Source organism: Syngnathus typhle, linkage group LG7, assembly GCF_033458585.1.
Source record: "Syngnathus typhle isolate RoL2023-S1 ecotype Sweden linkage group LG7, RoL_Styp_1.0, whole genome shotgun sequence".
Taxonomy (NCBI): domain Eukaryota; kingdom Metazoa; phylum Chordata; class Actinopteri; order Syngnathiformes; family Syngnathidae; genus Syngnathus; species Syngnathus typhle.
In genome coordinates this window covers 4,270,326-4,290,200 of record NC_083744.1, presented here as the reverse complement: position 1 = coordinate 4,290,200, position 19,875 = coordinate 4,270,326, and the positions used below count along the sequence as shown (strand labels likewise).

General features: G+C 44.8%; 2 protein-coding genes and 1 pseudogene across 6 annotated transcripts; all 3 read left to right on the top strand.

The window, feature by feature from the left end:
* Positions 1-1,082: 1,082 nt before the first annotated feature.
* On the top strand, positions 1,083-5,140 carry LOC133156524 (general transcription factor IIH subunit 1-like). Its single transcript, XM_061282323.1, has 15 exons — positions 1,083-1,282; positions 1,637-1,806; positions 1,881-2,073; positions 2,209-2,377; positions 2,465-2,558; positions 2,644-2,793; positions 2,872-2,951; positions 3,047-3,174; positions 3,247-3,328; positions 3,403-3,491; positions 3,632-3,749; positions 3,872-3,962; positions 4,072-4,187; positions 4,268-4,360; positions 4,537-5,140. The coding sequence occupies exons 2-15, from the start codon at positions 1,653-1,655 to the stop codon at positions 4,621-4,623; spliced, it is 1,644 nt and encodes a 547-aa protein (XP_061138307.1). The 5' UTR covers positions 1,083-1,282; positions 1,637-1,652; the 3' UTR covers positions 4,624-5,140.
* An 87-nt stretch (positions 5,141-5,227) lies between these two features.
* On the top strand, positions 5,228-13,531 carry LOC133156498 (BLOC-2 complex member HPS5-like). Of its 5 annotated transcripts, none has more exons than XM_061282260.1 (23): positions 5,228-5,349; positions 6,621-6,754; positions 6,875-6,985; positions 7,175-7,239; positions 7,302-7,494; positions 7,620-7,750; positions 8,007-8,225; positions 8,305-8,376; positions 8,494-8,582; positions 8,663-8,841; positions 8,934-9,092; positions 9,240-9,399; positions 10,010-10,127; positions 10,802-10,948; positions 11,022-11,090; positions 11,265-11,761; positions 11,845-11,965; positions 12,036-12,185; positions 12,255-12,374; positions 12,439-12,552; positions 12,637-12,743; positions 12,823-13,096; positions 13,183-13,531. In XM_061282260.1, exons 2-23 carry the CDS (start codon positions 6,647-6,649, stop codon positions 13,241-13,243), a joined length of 3,264 nt encoding a protein of 1,087 aa, XP_061138244.1. In that variant the 5' UTR covers positions 5,228-5,349; positions 6,621-6,646; the 3' UTR covers positions 13,244-13,531. The 5 variants fall into 5 exon arrangements, with proteins under 5 accessions (XP_061138244.1, XP_061138245.1, XP_061138246.1 ...); XM_061282261.1 differs by having other exon boundaries at positions 8,663-8,846; positions 8,939-9,092; XM_061282262.1 differs by having other exon boundaries at positions 5,275-5,354.
* Positions 13,532-13,667: 136 nt separating this feature from the next.
* On the top strand, positions 13,668-19,568 carry LOC133156555 (eosinophil peroxidase-like; annotated as a pseudogene).
* The last annotated feature ends 307 nt before the right edge of the window (positions 19,569-19,875 follow it).

The window sequence follows — 19,875 nt, the reverse complement described above, 5'->3', positions numbered from 1 at the left end:
TTAGCCCAGTGGAGCTGCTGATGGGCCGCAAGATCAGAACCACGCTGCCCATCCTGTCTGCTAACCTGGATCCAAAGTGGCCCAACAGGGAGGAGACGCGCTCTCCAGATGCTGCGGCCAAACAGAAGCAAGCATTTTATTATGACCGCAGGAATGGTGTCCGACACTTACCTCCACTGAGTTCTGGAGACAAGGTCCTGATGAAACTGGACAATGAAAAACAATGGGCTACTCCAGGAATGGTACAAGGTAACAGTTCTGCACCCAGGTCTTATGTCGTGACGACGGCCCAAGGAGGTTGTTTTAGACGGAACTGCCACCACTTAATGAAAGTGCCAGCTGCTCCCGTACTTCCAGCTATCAGCGGGCCCCCGCAAGATCTTTCGCCCGAGAGTGGGGACGACGACATTATTACAACCTCTGAGACATCATCAATGACTGAGACAGTTACAATCACTCGCTCAGGTCGAGTGAGTAAGCCTTCACCAAAGTTAGATCTGTAGTTAGAAAGAGGGGGAAAACAAGTTAAAGTTATACTGTGTTCAAATAAGCTATTTGATGCGGTGTTAAGATACTGTTATTTGTCTTATATAACTTAGTTGCGGAAAGCTTTCATATGGGAAAACAAGAGCTGGGTATGCTATAGTAATAATAACAATGTTCTGTTGTTACAAGTTATAACCACTTGGTGGAGCCAAAGATAGACTCTGGTTTTCAAAAAGAGGGGAAGATGTAATGAATGAACGAATATTGTAATTTCCCACACTAGCTGGTCTTTGAACGGCCCATACTCTATCGCGAGAGCTTAAGTGTGATTCTGGAGTCGGTACTCGGGAGTTGAAGAATAAAGAACCACCGGTTTTCTGTTCAGCACACGGTGTGGCCTGTTTTATGTCAGGACGACATTACAGCTTACTCATCAGATGCAGGTTACAGTAGTCATCCAAGTCACGGCAAATTATAACCAAAATTAATTAATTTATCATTATTATTGTGTTGTTTAAAAAATATTTATATCTATGGTAAATATACAGTTACAGTTACATTTTGGTCGGAACAAATGTTCGGCTCTCTTTTCACGGTCGGACATATTGAGTGTAACACATTGTCAGCCAGCTATGTCGGTGCTGAAGTATAATGTGCTGAAGTACATTATTAGAGCAGTCTACATTAATTTGCCAGACGGCTCATTTATTTGCATTCAGGGCCTATCAGGTATTCATTTTGAAATAATGTGTTGAATAAAGGTGAAAGATTCGCAGCGGGGCCCATCAGTTTTCAGGTAAAGGAAGTTATTTCGCCGACTTTTGCTCTCAAGCTTCTCCTCCTCACTGTTTGAGCTAGCTAACGTAATTCAGGCAAACTGAGTTGCTATTCACTTTAAATACGCGACTACACACTGAAGTGACTTGGTTGTTCGTATGCAGAGCAGCAGAGTTTCTTGTTCGGCAGAACGAATATGTATTTAAAAACGATGTGTCGTCAGTTCCACTATTCATCATCTGATCTTGCTTAGATGAGTCGGTATACATTTTGTCAAGGTTTACTTTTTGGTTTTCCTCTCAAGCATGCACCGTTTTGATTATCGTAGATGCACTATTAATAACAATGTGACCCTGATTTTTTTCTCTTTTAGTTTACACATCCGAGCCATGGCTTCACTGTCAGAAGAGGTGCTTCTGGTGGTGAAAAAGGTTCGCCAGAAGAAACAGGATGGCACTCTGTATTTGATGGCTGAACGCATTGCGTGGAGTCCGGAGGGGAAGGACCGCTTCACCATCAGCCACCTCTATGCGGATATTCGCTGTGAGAGCTCTTTTTGTGTAAATATCACAATGTAAAGCCATTGAATGATGGAATATTATTTATGGTCTGCTCAGGTCAGAAAATCAGCCCTGATGGCAAAGCAAAAATTCAACTCCAACTGGTCCTTCACTCCGGTGAGAGTACCACATTCCACTTTTCTAATGAGAGCACGGCACTCAAAGACCGTGAGGCTGCCAAAGAGCTGCTGCAGCAGCTTCTGCCCAAGTTCAAGAAGAAAGCTAATAAGGAACTGGAGGAGAAAAACAGGTGAGTGTGTTAGGCTTGAAACTCTTGCTAATTCACAGCATGACGCTAAGCACGTTGAGAATATTTAGACCGTGTTGAACCCGTTGACTGCTATTGTATATCTAAAATTATTATTATTATTTTTTACACACATAGGATGCTTCAAGAAGATCCGTTGCTTTTTCAACTATATAAAGATTTAGTGGTCAGCCAAGTGATCAGTGCTGAGGAATTCTGGGCTAACCGATTAGGAGGCCTAAACACACACACACACCCTGCAGTATGCAACAATAAACAGGAAGTTGGTATTTCTGGAGCTTTTTTGGTGAGTGACTCAAACCCTTGTGTAAAATTTTAGCCAGAATTTCAGCTGCATTTTAAACCTTTTTTTTTTTTTTTTTTAACTTTATAGGCAGACATACGACCACAAACAGATGGCTGCAATGGCTTGAGATATAATCTGACAGCTGATATCATTGAATCCATCTTCAGAACCTATCCTGCAGGTAAACATGGCCGTGACGGTTTCGTTGTATATGCAACGGTGCTAAGCGTGTACACAATCTATATCAACTCCGCTCGTCATTGCAGTGCAACAGAAGTATTGTGAAAGTGTCCCTCATGAGCTCACCGAGAAGGAGTTCTGGACACGCTTCTTCCAGTCGCAGTATTTTCACCGAGATCGCATCAACACAGGCACACAGGACATCTTCACAGAGTGTGCCAAGCTGGATGAAAAAGGTAGAAAGCAATTAGGTCTCCCCTCGCATAGGTAGGAGTTTGTGTGTGTGGTGATGTGTTTTTTGTTTTTATATGAAGGGTTAAAATCAATGGTGGTGCAAGGAGTTAAGAACCCCCTGGTTGACCTGCAGTCATTAGAAGATAAATCCTTGGATGAGGTAAGAGTTACAAAGTCGATGACAAGTATCGTAGAACCTCTAAACTCAAAAACAGTTTCTTTCGGGACCTCGTCGCTTGCTTATCTTTGTTACAGGGTTACGGCGCCTCGACACCGCTGCCTTCCACTTCAAACCGAACGGTGAAGGAGAGCAGCAACTATGCCATTATCAAGCGTTTCAACCATCACAGTGCCATGGTGCTGGCAGCAGGCTCACGCAAGGGGTACAAATACACATAGAAAGATCATAGACGAGAACGTCCTCATACTAAATTGTCACCTCCATTGCTTTAAAGGGAGACTGACCAAAATAGTGAGACTAGCAGCACTGATGGAAACTCGCGGGATTCTGACCTCTTCCAGCCTCCCAGCAAGAAAGTGAAGTGTTTTAATTTATTTTTTCGCCCATTATGTGACTTGGATAGGATGGCTCACTTTTGCAATTTTCTTAGGTGAAAATACAAGAAGCCATAGAGTATGAGGATCTGCAAAGGGAAAACGGGCCAAAAGTGGTTGCATTAAACCTCAAAAAGTCAGACAGGTTTGCACTATTTCTTCCATCTCAAGTGCACACCATCACATTGAATAAGCTATGTTCAAGTCGGGTCTATTATTATTATTTTTTTAAACAGTTCTCCACATTGGTTTTAATCTTGTACATTTGAACCTTTTTATACAAAGGTATGCCCATGGTCCTGTGCCTCTTCAGTCTCTAAAATACACAACAAGCCAAGAAATCATTAACTCCGTCAACCACGTCCGCCACGAGATGGCCGATTACAAACCCAACCTTACTCAGGTTTGACCAGCCGCTTTACACTTCCTCTCTTCACTCTCGCATCACTTTTGCAATCTCCACGCAAAGCTGCTTCCGCATTAGATCAGGTTGTGCAAATGTCTATGACCGTTTCCTCCCTGCAGGTTTTGACCAGCGCGGCAGCAACTTCGGCCATCGCAGCACTTTCTCCCGGCGGCCTGCTCATGCAGACGGGATCGCAGCAAGCCATAAATCGTACGTTGATGAATCTCAGTGGGAAACATTCTAGTTCCTGGGACCCCCCCCCCCCCCCCCCCCGAACTGATATCAGTTGTTTAGCTTTTCTCATTTGCGGTATTGGCAGAGATGGTCCCATCTGACATCCAAGGGGAACTGAAGCATCTTTATACAGCTGCTGCGGAGTTATTGAGACATTTCTGGTCCTGTTTTCCCGTCAACACGCCATTTTTGGAGGAGAAGGTGACAGTAACATGACTGTAAATCACATGGCGTTAGTCATCCTTGACTTAAACTTTCATGCGTCTTTTTGTGTTATACAGTTGATTAAAATGAAGTCCAACCTCGAGCGATTTCAGACGACCAAGCTTTGTCCTTTCCAAGAGAAGATTCAGCGTCAGTACTTAAATAAAAATGTAAGTATCCAATGATTTCAAGACTCTTAAGTGTGTTTCTAGTGATTTCCCTCCATAGGTCGATTTCATATTCTGTCGCTCCCCACTGATGACTGATTGGGTTTCACATAAAGAGATAATGAGATGAACGCAGAACTCTAATTTCCAAATACTTTCCTTCATTAACACCCTCGCAGATCACGGCACACTTAGAGCAGATGCTACAAACGGCCTACAGCAAGTTCCACGTCTGGCAAACACGCCGCATGATGAGGAAAACCTGAGGCCGAACGCTTTGTTAGCGAAGGACAACGAAGACCAAGTGGACAAGGACGTCCCGTGGAGGCTTTAGGCGCCCTGCTGAGACGACACATCGTAGCCGGGTGGCTTCACGGGAGGCTCGCGATGAACGAACGCTGCTGCAGCCGTTTCCGAGAGGCATATGGCATTTTTAGTCACGAAAACTTGTTTCTTATTTTTTGTGTTCTTTCTACGGATGAGAGATTGGTTTCAGTATTGGGACTGTAATGGTACAAGACTGTATGGCCATATAAATCTTGTAGGCTCCCAGGATGACCAGCAGAGGTCTGCAGACGTTTTATCAGTGCAGAGAGCCTCTCTGGAAATAGGACAAAGAATGGATTAGTGTTCCAGAGTTAATGGATTTAGCAATATTCTAATGACATGTCACACTTGGAGAGTGTTGGTGTGTGTGAAACACAGTTAACATTGTTCGGTTCTGTCTGCACTGTATTGTACATACAAAATGTTATTCTGGATTAAAGAGGTAAAACGTTTTGATGATGGTGCATGCGTGGAAGTTAGAATCACGCCTTGATTTCAGGGAGAGAAATAAACATTTTATGAGGCGGATTCTCCCAATTTGCGGATTCTTAATGAGGCGTGTCGTCCAACCAGTCAAGATGCGGAACATGCTCATTGCTCAGCACGCTTTCAGGAAGTCGACTCGCCCGCTCAGGGAGGCTGACCACTCGGCTGCAGTTCCCAAGGTAACGTGAGTGGTTTTTTTTCTTAAAAACGGAGCCGTCTAAAACCGCGAGGCCAAAATAAGTTAGTGTATTTTTGCTCACAGTATTTCATCATTTTTATTTGAACGGTGACTCGACTAAAAACAGCGAGCGCGCTCGCTATCGACTTCATACAAGAAATCGACGGGGGAAAAAATCATTACCATTTTAAATAGTTTTGACGGTTGTGTGAACTTTTGTTGCGCTGCTGTGTAGTTTGAACAAAATTGTTTCATTTCAGGGTCAGCAGACGTGTGTCGTCTCGTGACCGACTCGCCGCTTCGGGTTGTTTACGAGAGCGCCACTGATCGATGTAAACGAGTGAAACGCTGCATTCCGAGAAAATGTGATTACAATATGTTTATCACGTGAGAGTTCTTAAACCGTTATTACTCTTAGAGTTTACTGCAGTTCACTAGTGTGACGTCACTTTCGGCAAGTTGACAATAGCTTGAACGTAAGGTACTTCCTGGTGCGATCACGTGACCCATGCATAAACAAAATGTAAACAATATGCTGCCTTGAAAATAAATAGGCATAAAAAGTTGATATCCAAACACTAAATCACAGCTGATCTTTGTACCAAATACTTTATGCTTTTTCTTTTTAATGAACCAATCATTCCAGTTTTAAAACTCAGGTTAAATAAGCAGCCTTAGGGAGTGCAGGATCGCTTAAAATTTAAGCCTTATTTAAATTTAAATTAAGTCTTAAATTACTTAAGACTTAAGTAATTTGTTCCAGGGCACAGTGAGGTTTTAAATTATGATTCTGTTTTTTGGGGGGGGTCAGAAATAATCCTATGATGAGAGATGTTCACCAATTTACACTACAGTGCTTGCAAATAAAAGAAATACATAGTCAGAGATGTTACTTTTCACTTATTCTTGAGATTATCATCACCTACTCCTTCTAAATATAGAAATGTTTCCTTTAAATGCCATTTGTAAACAGAGTAACTGAGTTTTAATATTTAAACCGCTGCCTACGTATTGAAATCAAGCACAAACAGGAAATCAAACATAAATCATATTCTGTATTTAAGTTTAAAATATGGACTGTCTATGGTTTCTCTTTTCTCAATTCAGCAGTTTGACGTTGCTTGACGCTGTTTGCACGGGCTTGTATAACCAAAGTCATGGCTGTCCAATTTGAGAGACTTAAGAACCCTGCTGAGAGTCATATGATGCCACAGCATACATGACCAAGCACAAACGTGAGTACTGAAGGCTGGCTCTCTCGTTCTCTTCCAGTTGTGGATGACCGACCGTGAGGGACGATGCCTCGTGTAGCGGTCGTACCAGATGTCCACAGTCACGTCTTGGCAGAATTCGACTGCCTTGACCCTCTCCTCTCCACTCTGCGCCTAGACTCCGGCAGGCTCAAGGTCAATACAGTCACATGATCACTATTACCGTAGCGTTTGTTTATAAGCTTGATTTTCTTTCTACCCCAGCTAGTGGCTGCAGATGAAAATTTACTGTACTTCTTTGGTGTTGTGTTTCAGTGCACATGTTTGGCTGTGTCGAGAAAGTGGCTGGCGTTAGGAACGTCGGCTGGAGGCTTGCACCTGATTCAGAGGGAGGGCTGGAAACAAAGGCTTATCCTGACTCACAAGGTAATATGTGACTCTGGAATTTTTTTCCACATTTCATCTGTCCCCCGTAGCTAACTTAAGAGTATTTATCGGCTTGGAATTTTTGGGGGGTTGTAAATTTTTCTTTTTTTGGGGAATATCCTTGCCCCTCCCCTCACCAGGAAAACTAAATCCTAGCTCCACCAGTGATTGACATGACTTACCTTTCAGGAAGGATCCATTACTCAAGTGTCATGCTGTCCACACGATGAAGAGTTTATTGCTGTCGCAACAAGGTAAAATGCATTTTACCTTTGGACATCTCTTTATGGTTGACATGGCATGTTGTGTGGTCCAGTCAAGGTCTAGTGGTGGTGTGGGAGCTGCAGCTGGAGCGCCGCGGACGTCCAGAGAGAGTGAGCGTGTCATGGGAGCATCGAGGCCAGAACATCACTGCGCTCTGTTGGGACACCAACACGTTCAAAGTTTATGTTGGAGACTTGGCAGGCAAGGTGTCTTTTCTCCGGGCAGGATCCTCGAAACTGGGAAAGGTAGCACACACACACAAAATAGTGTGATTTTACTCTACAGTGAAACTCGCATTATTTCCACTGTACCAGATTTTTTAAAGATTATTTTAGCACAAAAATATTTTTGTTGTTGTTTGTTTGTATAGGGTTCAGGATTTGTTATGTTTCCTGTTCAGACGGTTACTACCGTCGACTCCAAAGTGGTTCAGCTTGGCTACCAGGACGGTCGGCTCCTGGTGTCTTCTCTAACCCGCTGTTATCTCTGTGATACGGAGAAGTGAGTGGCGGTTGCGATTGTCCAGAGCCGGCCGGAGGTCACGAACCTTTTAGGAAACTCAGAGCTACTTTCTTGTTTACACTCTCAAATGCCAATTTTGCTCTGATTACCTTTGATGATATGTTTTTAATAATTAACAATATCCTTTATAAAGACACTTATCAATTTAACAATTTCCTACATGATTATTTTTTCTTTTGTTTTTTTTTTAATCTTTTAATAATTTTTTCCCGATGCCTTTATATCCTGTCGCCAGGGAGAAGTTTTGGCGTGTGGGAAACAAGGAGCGTGACGGAGAGTATGGGGCTTGTTTTTTCCCTCAGAACAAAGGATTGTTGGGGGGCCAGCCCCCGCTACTCTACTGCGCTCGGCCGGGCTCTCGCATATGGGAAGCCAGTTTTAACGGCGAGGTTTTAAGCACACAGCAGTTCAAACAGGTGCTCAACTGCCCTCCGCTACCTCTTATCACTTACAGGTAATTATATTAACTCTAACATGCTTCAACTATTTTTTTCTTTGTGTGAAATAACATTAATGCCCATAAAACTCTGCAGAAATGAGCCACAATACAATCCAGCCCAGAAGAGCCCTCAATCAATTGCCTTCCCCAAACTATTATATTTTGGGTAAGAGTCACGTTTAAATGTTTGCACAATAAATTATTTAATATTATGATAAACGTTTAATGTTGATTTACTGCACAGAGTTAGTTGACCAATTGTCCTTTTTGTTTTTTTGGACAGAGACCAAAATTTGCTTACCTGGACTGATTCAGCCATTTATATCTTTACACCTCACAATGGGCAAGTTCTTCTCTGGACTGAGCTCAAAGGTGACTGACTTTAATACACACACACAGACGTGAACATTTCAGTATATTAGACAGTCAACCTTCTTTTTTTGGTATTGTAGACGTGCACGATATCGCAGTCCACCGCAACGAGCTCTTCTGCCTCCACGGCGGCGGCCATCTGTCGCACCTCTCCTTGTTGTCAGTAGAACGTTGTGTTGAACGTCTCCTGCGACGGGAGTCCTGGGCTCTGGCGGCTTTGGTCTGCTGCATGTTCCAGCACACCGTCTGCATCAGTCGGGTAAGGTGGCTTGTATCCAAAATGCTTTTGCACTTGTCGTTTAAAAAATACAAAGTGGTCTGTTATTTGTGCTTTGTTTTTGTCGAACTCAGGCGAGGAAATCAATTCCCATGGACCGTCTGGAACACCTTCGATCCCAGCTCAGTTCCAGCACTCACCCAGAGTTGATTGGACAACTGGATGAGGTGATCGCCAAGCTGGAGCCACTTGACTCGGCCTGCAGCAGCCGCAGAAGCAGCATTTCATCACACGTATGTGAAAATTGGGCTTCCTGAAACTTGCGTGTTGTTCATTGATCCTGTCTCATTATGAACCTGTTGCAAATACAATCATGTTCTGCATGGAAATGTAACATGACCTTAGTCTCTTAACATAATTCGCTTTCTCTCAAAATCCAGGAGAGCTTCAACGTCCTGGACTGCGGGATCTACCGAGTGATCAGTCGGCGAGGGAGCCAGTCTGACGAAGAGACGAGTTCCCTCATTCATCAGTCTGCGTCGGAGGAGGAGCGGCTCAAAGAGTTCAGCTTTGTGCAGGAAGAAGATCAAGTGGACCACGGTAGGAGACAATTGAGACGCCTGCACTTGTAATTGTTTGAAGACATATTAAATTGATTAGACAGTGGTGCCTTGAGAAACGAGTGACAGAGCCCCCGTTGAGATGTCTTTAGAAGAAAAAAGGTTTCTGTCTTATACTGCCCTCTGGTGGTGAAGGTGGGCATGGCAGAAAGAGCAAATAAAAAGCATTCAGATGCCATGTGACAAAAGCTTTTATTTATCCTTTTATTTCAATTTAATTGTCATATTATGAAGCCTTATTTTAACTACCACCATTTTATTGTTTTTGAGAGAAGGCCGGAACTGATTAATGGCATTTCCATTTCTCTTAAGGCGCCACTTATTTGACATTGAAATTTTGGAAATTTGAATGAGCACAAGAATCCGGCTTTGTGTTTACCATGGTTCTAATAATAATGCTGTGTCACTGTGTCCTACACACACATCATCACCTGTGTTCAGTTTTATTTGCATTGCACAGCATTTGTCCCCCCTCACCCCCATCGTCCACCGACTACATGCATGTGGTGTTCACCCTCTCATCGTACGCCACCAGTGCCTCCATCCATCTTTGTGTTTCTCCTCTGGCTCCCCCCACGACCTCCATTCAGATCCACAGAGCAGCGAGCGTGCAGAAGCCGACCGATCCGAGCAAGGACTGCAGTTTCACTTGCCCCTCTCATTCCGCACCAAACCCCCTCGCATTGCGCTGCAAGCCGTCAAAGACAGGTGCTTATAATTAGTTTAAAAATTTTTTAATTTTTTTTTGTGAGTGTCCAACCGATTAATCCGACGAATTTAATCAAAGAATATTAGCTTTTTTTATATACTTTCTTTTAATTTTGTTGTTACTTGTGAATTAAAATGTTTTTTTCTACAGGTTATTTGTCAAATATGAGGTAAAATGTCATTATCAGCATTCTTAGTCAAATTTTAACCAAACCATTTTAAAAATGTGTTAAATCCACGCAACTAAAGAATAATGCAGTGCATAAAATTGCCTCTTAAATTAAATTAGACGCATCGAAATGTCCAGTGAAACTATTCACGTGGAACAAAGTAATGTATCAGCAAGAACATTTTCACCCAATAAGCACTCATTTTTATTTCATTCATGATTTTTGTTTTAGTTGTGTTTGTTTTTAACTCTAACAACCTTGGGATGCTGATGAGATTATTTTTGGCATTTTCTCGAACAATGAACTGAAACGTAACTATAACGAGGTGGCTTTTCACTTCCCCTTTCCAGTAAAGATTTCAACCCACACACTAAGTTTTATTTCCACGTCACTCATTAGTTTGTAAAAAGGCTGACATGTTTCATTTCCATGCATTACACTCAGCTGCCCTCCATTACCTGGAGAAACTCATCCATTTTTTTTCTCCCCGCCCCCGATTCTCAGTGTTTCTAGTTTTGTCAAGAAGACAACCGAGAAGATCAATACGCTCCAGATGAACTCTGAGCTGTGGCAGCGATCTGACTTTCGAGAGAGTGCTCACCCCGAGATGCCTGCCACCTCTGCTGCGTTCATGGAGGACACAGATATTGAGTAAGATTCACTTCTAAATTAATTACCTTTCCGTGACGGGATTGAATCGCTGACAATTCATTGATTGTCGTAGGATTGAATCGGACATGCCCAAAACAGAATCTGAACTACTCGAGCTTCAGTCTGCCACTGAACGGGCCCTGTAAGTACAGAGAATTCTACTAACCATGGCGTAAAAAAAAAAAAAAAAAAGAAGGATTTAAGTACTTTTTTTTTTACAAAATCTACAATATAGACCACTTGTCAATGGCCAATATCTTTGAATCTCTACCTTATTTTGGTACGCACAGTACATAAAAACCTGTTCTGGCATCAGTTTCCAGATCCAAGATCCTTTAGTTCTGCTGGATCCATATTTCCTGCAAGAAACTCTTCAAGAATGGTTGAAGGTGCTGGAGCGAGTCCTCAGGCCGGCTCAGCCCGAATCAGACGATGAAGCTGTACACGCATTGGAGCCGCTTTTAAACACATACTCACAAAAAGCAGAAGAGTCAACAGAGAGCTCGCTGCAGGAGGTGGATCACGACCGTCAACTAGCCTCAGAAAACGGGACAGTGTTGTCCGAAGAAGCCGTGCGATTGACCTCTCCCCAAGCGCTTCCCTCCGATCTCCTGGCGAATCTCACCCAACTGGCCACGCTTTACACCGAAATGAGCTGCTTCAGCAAAGAGGCGGATGCTCACGAGTTGAGCTGCGTCACCTTCCTACGGCGCTATTTCTTCTTGCTGGATCAAGATCGCATTAGACGCATGTGTCTGCGATGCGGCCAGGAGCGGCAGGACGTGCAAAGCTCCTTCGTCAAGGCCATGCTAGGTCAAAAAACGCTCTCGAATGTTTGCATCAGTACACTCACAAATGATTAGTTAGAAAATCTCGGCCAATTTATTTTCTTATAGGTGTGACAAAGTCCAGTAAAGTGGTGGAAATCATTCATAAAGAAGATTTACAGAGATCACTACGCTATCTGCGAGAACTGCAGCCGTGGAGTCCTCCCGTTCTCCTCGCTCACTTCTACAGGTCGGCCGATATTCCGATTGTCTCTCTTGTGGAAGTCGTGTCAAACGTCATTTAATATGTCGCAATTTAGGTTGTACGAGAAGCACGGAGAGTCGGCGGTCCGTTCTTTTCCTCCATTCTATCCCACCATCACTCCAGCAGATGTGATGCGGATGGCCCAGCAAAGCCACTTCTTGGCTTACCTGGATAACTTGGTTCTATCCCAACCTGAAGAACACAGGTACACTTGCAGCTTGAAAGAAAAAATAATCCAATAGGGGGCGTTAAAATTTGGATGAATTCTCCCTAGGTTGTCATTCCTGCAGTCACTTCTTGAGCCCGAATCTCTGCGGCAGGAATGGCTTGAGCTGGCGCTTACCCACGATGCACCTCAGCGCTCCCATACAATGACAGCCGAGGGACGGCCCAGGTAAGCGGCTTGATTTTATTTCCATATTGTGTCATAAACAATGAGTAATAACCTTTTGTTGCAGGTGGAATTCTCATCGTCTCAGTTGGGGTTACGGCCGCCTCCTGTCTTTGTTGATCCAAATTCCCGCAGACTTGTCATCCAAGCAGAAGATGGCAGAAACCTGCCGCAGTCACGGGTACTTCATCTCACTGATAGCATTTCATTTCCACATTTAGAAGCAAACGTCTGCAGTCATTTCACTTGTTTCATGTATGTGTAGGTACTGGACTGGTTATCTCCACCTGTGTTGTCAGCTACAGCGCCGCGACGAAGCTTTCTCAACAATCTGTCAACTGGATGATATCAGCCTGCTGGAGGAACCAGAGGGTACGTTTCAATTTCAACACACGTTTAATTCAATTCAATTCAATAATAGTTGACGTATGAAGAATGTTTTTTCATCCAGGTGCGGAGCCACAAAATTTCTCCGAATGGAAGCTCCTGATCCAGTTAGCTCAGGACCATAGCTGTATGTCGGACGTGAACGGGGACGCGTTGTCCAACGGCTCGGCAGATTGCAGCAGAAATGTCAACGCCGAGGCCCTGACCCTGCGCTTGGCCCGCACGGCCGGGCCGGAGCGAGCCCTGGCCGTCTTGGAGGAGTGTGGAGTGAAGCTGAGTCTTTCTCCTCACTCACAAGTGGTCTGTGAACTGCTGAAGGTGGCTGATAAGAGGCAGCGGTGAGCATGTTGTCCATTCCACGGTTGTCCAAACAAAAAGTAAACAAAGCGGGCTTGCTTCATCACGTCTGTCTTGTGTTTTTCAGGGCGACCATTCAGACCATGCTGGAGCGCTGCGATCGCTTCCTGTGGTCCCAACACGCCTGATGTTTGAGAAGATACCAACAATGCCAGATTCTTCCATGAGGTTTTACCTCTGACTGATAGGAATTAATTTATTTGCTTTATTACTAATGACGGTACTCACCCTTAAAATGTGTTATTTGCTCTTATTTTGCACTAAAACTGTTTGGAATTGAATGTACTGTTGGTGCAATACTGATTTTTCAAGACTGTTTGTTTTGCATGTACCAAAGACCTTAAATCAGTCGTTGACTTTGAAACAAATGTTCTAACCAGGTATTATTATTTAAATAAAAAAATGTCCCATCGCGATTTTGTGAGTGTTTTATAATATGAGTACCGTAATTTTCCATGTATAATACGCCCCCGTGTATAATACGCACCCTAAAAAAAAGAAGAAATATGTGAGACTCTCAACGGGATCACCAATATTTGAGTGATGTTCCAGTTATTTATTATCTTTCTGTGTGTTCACAATTGTCATGGTGATCTTTCTGGTGATTTCTTAACTAGGCTGGATGTATTTTTTTTGTTGGCGTTGATTTCTCCGACTGCCCAGAAAGGCACCACCGCGATCAGTTAGGTCAGTGCTTCTCAATTATTTTCTGTTACGCCCCCCCCTAGCAAGAAGAAAACTATTCGCGCCCCCCCTCCCCACCATGACTATCCTAACTTGTCTTGTAAGTCGTAGAATGTTGCACTGTCGCAAACGTGACAGAAGTAACAATGAGAGCGCCACTGCCCCCTGCTGTAGTAAACGCGCAATTACACTTTATTCTAGTACTGCCAAAAAAAAAGCCTGTTCCCCAGGGTCACACGCGCCCCCCCAGGAATAGCACCGCGCCCCCCAAGGGGGGCGCGCCTCACTATTTGAGAAGCACTGAGTTAGGTTAAAATGAAAAGAGAGGAAAGTGACGTGCGGACATGTGAAAAAGGCGGCTCTGTGTTGGAGAGAAGTTGAAGAGGAATAAAAACACCCTTGGAAACCAAAACTTGCCCCCCGTCGTGACTCGGAGCCGCAACAAATGTTTCGGATTTGTGTAGGGTACATTGTGACAGCAAACGAGCAGGTGATCGAGCAAGCCTTGTCTGATACGAGAGCATTGCGTTCGTATGGAGCGTGCTTGAAGTGAACAGCAGAGACGAAAAGAACAAGGCAAAGTGTTGTGAAATAAAATATTACCTGTAATACGCATTTTGTTATTTGCTGATTGTATTAAACTATCACATTCATTGTCAGTCAAGAAGAGAAGAGGACTATTTGCTTCGGATCCATAGTGCGCATGCGCAGTGATACTGCCTCGGTATGACGTCCGGTCCGCGATGGAGATTAAAAAACAAACAAAAACAACACACCATCAAGGATTGCACCATCGCATCAAACGATGTGTCGTCAATTATGAATTTTACTGACTAAGTGTGTTGGGCAGGATGGCTGAATGCGATGCGTGATTGACAACAAACAAGAAGAAAGGTGTGATTTCAAGTTTTATTTCGAGGGAGATTTTCTTCACGAATTGTTGTACCCATGCATAATGCGCACCCCAGATTTTAGGACAATAAATTAGTTAAATTTTGCGCATTACACATGGGAAAAGACGGTACTTACTCGGGGCTATGGAAAATGGATGCGTGACATGTTTAACATCTTGATAGAATGGAGACGGCAGACAAAAATGATGTGGGTCAATGTTAATAAAAAGTTAATGACACCGGATTTTTTATTCTTATGATTGTATCGCACACCTGCTGCATCAAAGGAGCAAATTCACATTTGAATGTTCTTGGTTTATAACTTTCATTTGAGTCACATTGACCTTTTCAACTTCATTCCTGCCTTCAATTTGGCAGAAGTCCTTCTTCCTCCTCTGACTCTGGCACAGAAACAATCAGCCGCTTCAATGTTTTTTATGGACTTGCATAATTAAGGCCCAATGCTGTCAGAAAAAAAATGTAACTCATTATTGTATTAGTTTATATCTACAAAGCTACAAATGCAGTGTTGCTTGGGGTGGGAAAAGCTCATATTCAGGCTTTTATTGATTGATATCAATGCTCTATTCGAATAGTTGATTTGTTAACACTTAAATGAAAACAAAAAAATATACATGATGCGGGCAAGGCACAATCATTTGCAATATTAACACAGAAAGTGTGGCCACCCCTGAAGCACAGCAGGCACACACTTTCATTTATTTGAAATGATCCTAACATGATACAATGCTTTTTATCATAAATTGAATTAAAAAAAAAAAAAAAAAGTGAGGTGGAGCGGCTTATGTTTGATGTTGCCTTCCTGTCACCAGCGGTATGATAAGGGGGATTCTGCACATACCTTCTGCTGTATAAATGGCCATTGATACACACACCTGCTCAGTCAGCGCAGTAGTAAGATACTGTTCTGTACTAGCAGCCTGATTTGAACAAGGAACATATCAAGATGGAGACTTTACAAGGGGTGAGTTGCTTGAAATTCACATTGTTTTGTGCTAGGTGCCTTTTTTCCCCATGTCTACTCCTTATAGATGATCATCATCCTCCTCTTGGCCCTCCCACAACGAGCGCTGTTGTTTAAAAACACCTCAGGTAGGACCTCAGTGACCAGTTTAAGGTTCATGAAGTAACACTAAGCCCGATTCTGCTTTTTTCTGTCTGAAACAGTACATGCGGGCTCCGTATTTGTAAAGGAGGCTCTTCGCAAGGCCATCGAGCTGACTGACGGCGCCTACGCTCAGACAAGAGAACGGTCCGCAACATCTTGCCTCCATGGCAATATTTCCCATCTTCAGTCATTTTAACAATATGCCATCGTTTAGGGTGAAGAAGTCTCTATCCGAAGGCTCCCTGAGACCAACTGATCTGCTGGTTCACTTCAAGCAGACTCAAAGCACAAGCAGGACTCACGTTCGGGCTGGCGAGCTGCTGGATAACACGGTGGAACTGATCCGAGAAATGGTCTACACGCGCAGTACAAAGTTGGAACTGACGGACAGTTCATTAGGTACAGTTGTGTGATCAGGATAACAGTAGCTGCTCAATTCGATTTGATTGATAAAATGAACCTCATCCCTAGCCAAGAACTATGTAAATGCATATTCACTTTTATTTGTCCTTCTCAGAGCTGCTGAGTGAAGCAGATGTTGAAAATCTACTTCAAGCCACTGGTTGCTTGGCTCAACGACGCACATCCGGATGTCCGACTGGCTGTGTGGCAGAACGTTACCGATCCATCACTGCCCACTGCAACAACAGGTTGGTTCTTGATCATTTTCTTTCATTTCATTTGTTATAAATCACAGTTTATGACTAGCTTAAGAAAAATAAATAGAGAAAACTCCATTTAGTTGCTGTTCCTCCTGCACAGAGAACATCCCAGATGGGGCTCTGCAAACATTCCCTACTCTCGCTGGTTGCCTCCAGAATATGAAGACTCATGGGGGACACCAAGAGGCTGGGATTCAGACCACACCTACCATAACTTTAGCCTGCCGCCAGTAAGACCCCATGGAGCCACTCCCCGTCGCCCACCCCCTGCCTCCCTCACTTGGTGGTCTTCGCAGGTCCGACTGGTGTCTCAGGAGGTTCTCTTCACTCACAATGACAACATCTCTCTGGACTCCACTTTGTCCCACCTGCTGGTCGAGTGGGGACAGTGGATTGACCACGACTTGGTGCTGACCCCCCAGAGCCCCAGCACGGTGGCTTTTCGGACGGGGGCGGACTGCACCCGGACCTGTAGCCGGGATTCGCCATGCTTCCCCATCGAGGTGCGTTTCATCCTAAGCTCCGCAAAGACATCCGATTTCTTTTTTGTTAAACTGAAGGTTTTTCCCGTCAGATTCCACCATTTGATTTACGGTATGGCCTTCAGAGTTGCATGCCCTTTTTGCGCTCTGCTCCAAGCTGTTTGGATGGAGCTGGGCGCCCGTTGCACCGTGAGCAGCTCAACGCCATCACCTCTTTTGTGGACGCCAGCATGGTGTACGGTAGCTCCGATAGCCAAGCTCTGGAGCTACGCGACCGCTCCTCGCTGCTCGGCTTGATGGCTTGTAACTCGCAGCACTCGGACGGGGAGCTGGCCTACCTGCCCTTCTTGCCTCGTCCGCAGGATCACTTGGATCCCTGTGGCCCGAGAGAAGGCTCCAGAAAACGGGACAATGCCACGTCCTGCTTCCAAGCTGGTGAGCGTAGACCAGTCTAGGATGAGATAGTCATGACAAATAGTCATAAGAAAAATACACGAAATGTTAGGCACCAAGTATTTGAACCATCTTACTTTCCACCACCAGAGCTCATGAGTCATGTTTGCTAGGTGATTCAAGAGCCAATGAGCATCTCGGCATGGTGGTCCTACACACGCTCTTCCTGCGAGAACATAACCGTCTGGTCAAAGAGCTTCATGACCTAAACCCCCACTGGAGTCCCAACACCCTCTACCAGGAGGCCCGGAAGATCATAGGAGCCATCCACCAGGTACAATGCTTCCGAAATGGTAGTCGCTGTGGCTCCAGAATTTTTTTCTCCCCCTGACCCTCGGTGACTTGAGTCACGTTGCTTTCCAGATCCTAACGTGGGAGCATTACCTTCCTCGAATCCTCGGAGAGACGGCCATGTCCGAGCAGATGCCTCCCTACGAGGCTTATGACCCTAACTTGGATCCCAGCATCGCCAACGTCTTTGCCACAGCCGCTTTTCGTTTTGCTCACGTCACTGTACAGCCCATCGTGACCAGGCTCGGGCCAGGGTACACCGCAAACTCCCAGCATCCCTCGCTCCCTCTGCATCATTCTTTGTTCGCCTCGTGGAGGGTCGTCCAGGAGGGTAAGATGAAGCATGGAAATGAAGGTTGATCCAGATATCAAAATATGTTCTAACCTGGTGTCCTCATCAGGCGGTATCGACCCAGTACTACGTGGCCTCTTGCTGTCTCCTGCTAAGCTCCAGACTCCTGGTCAGATGATGGTGGAGGAACTGACAGAGCGTCTTTTTCAGGCGCAAGGTGGATTGCCACTGGACCTTGGGGCTCTCAACCTTCAACGGGGCCGGGACCACGGCCTGCCAGGTACCAAGAGTCCCTCGAAAAGCCCAAACGTTTTCTTGACCGTCCTCGTCTGATTCCAACCAGGATACAGCTCATGGCGAAGGTTCTGCGGTCTCTCGGTTCCCAACACAAAATCCGAGCTGGTAGACATCCTTGATAGCCCAACATTAGCTCATAAATTCCAGCAACTGTATGGCACGCCGCACAACATCGATGTGTGGGTAGGGGCCATTTCTGAACCGGCTCTACCCGGAGGCAGAGTGGGACCACTCTTGTCCTGCCTGCTGGCCCGACAATTCAGAGCCCTGCGAGACGGTGACAGGTAGATTACGTCTCTGCTCACTGTCGACTTACATCGCTTAACACACGAGTCTGTGTCTGAAGGTTTTGGTGGGAGAGGAAGGGCGTGTTCACCAGCACGCAGAGGACACACCTCCACGCCGTCTCTCTGTCCCGAATCATTTGTGACAATAGCCACATCACCCATGTGCCCGAAGACCCTTTCTCACGGACAGAGAACCCAGACGCCCTGCTGGCTTGCTCCAGCCCACTCATCCCTAAACTCGACCTCAGTCCATGGAAAGAACCCCGCTCTGGTGAGAAACGTGACCAAAGTTGTCCGTAATGTGTTGACAGTTCTGTAAATTCTCCCCAAGATCCCAAGTGCGGTCCCGTACCCAGAATCCAGTCTGGCTACTCCTTGCTTTGCGACTCTGTGATCCAGTACAAGTGTCAAGCTGGTTTCGAGCTACAAGGTTCCTCATCTCTCAGCTGTGATGCACAAAGTCAACAGTGGAGCTCCCCACCTCCAACATGCCACGGTATTCCAATGTTACCTTTTATGAATACAAGGTGCTCAAATAACAGTCGCACCCAGATTGTCCATGTTTCCTTTCAGACATTAACGAGTGTGAGCAATCAATTGCTGTTTGCCCACAAAATATGGAATGTCTCAACCTGCCAGGTTCTTTTTCTTGCTCAGGTTGGTTTATTATTCTCAAACGAAACCCCTTACGACATTAACCAATGTATAGTTTAGCATTTTGTATCTCTCATGACTCGTCCTGTTTGTGTGCACCCATCCAGAGTTCTCCTCGCCGTCCCCCGTCTCGATTGCAACGGCAGCCGTTGTCGTGCTCGGTGGGGTTGGCGGGATGTTGATTCTCCTTTACTGTTTTCGGAGGCGAGTCGCAACACTGAAATGTAACTTGTCATTTATTCATCTTCGGAACAAATATATCTTTTCATTTCAGGTGGTTGCCAAACAAACAGTCAGCCTGTGCTGGAGGTTGCCAAGGGGAAAGTTAAGCACACATTTATATAAAAAGAAATAAAGAATTTACGTGCAAACTGACTCGCGCTTTCGTTGATGGGAACGTACAGCATGAACAAATAGCAAAGAGCCAGCTTGTTGTTTTGTCCTTTGTGCCATTATGTCACCAAGCACCTACTCAATTATTAACAAATGATTTATTGAGCTTTCCTGCAAACTGTATGGAGAGGTCACGGAAGCAGAGCGGCGAGCTTATAAAAAGCGATTTGAAGCCGGAAACCACAGGCTTTACAGGAATGTCTGATTTTCTTTCCATAAAGCCCCTTCGAGTGCTACGTGGCC

Coding starts and splice junctions, on each gene's coding strand:
- LOC133156524 (XM_061282323.1), top strand. CDS start 1,653: ATGGCTTCACTGTCAGAAGAGGTGCTTCTGGTGGTGAAAAAGGTTCGC. Junction 2,074..2,208: donor GAACTGGAGGAGAAAAACAG/GTGAGTGTGTTA, acceptor TTACACACATAG/GATGCTTCAAGAAGATCCGT. Junction 3,750..3,871: donor ACAAACCCAACCTTACTCAG/GTTTGACCAGCC, acceptor TCCTCCCTGCAG/GTTTTGACCAGCGCGGCAGC.
- LOC133156498 (XM_061282260.1), top strand. CDS start 6,647: ATGCCTCGTGTAGCGGTCGTACCAGATGTCCACAGTCACGTCTTGGCA. Junction 11,762..11,844: donor CTTCGTCAAGGCCATGCTAG/GTCAAAAAACGC, acceptor ATTTTCTTATAG/GTGTGACAAAGTCCAGTAAA. Junction 12,375..12,438: donor ACAGCCGAGGGACGGCCCAG/GTAAGCGGCTTG, acceptor CTTTTGTTGCAG/GTGGAATTCTCATCGTCTCA.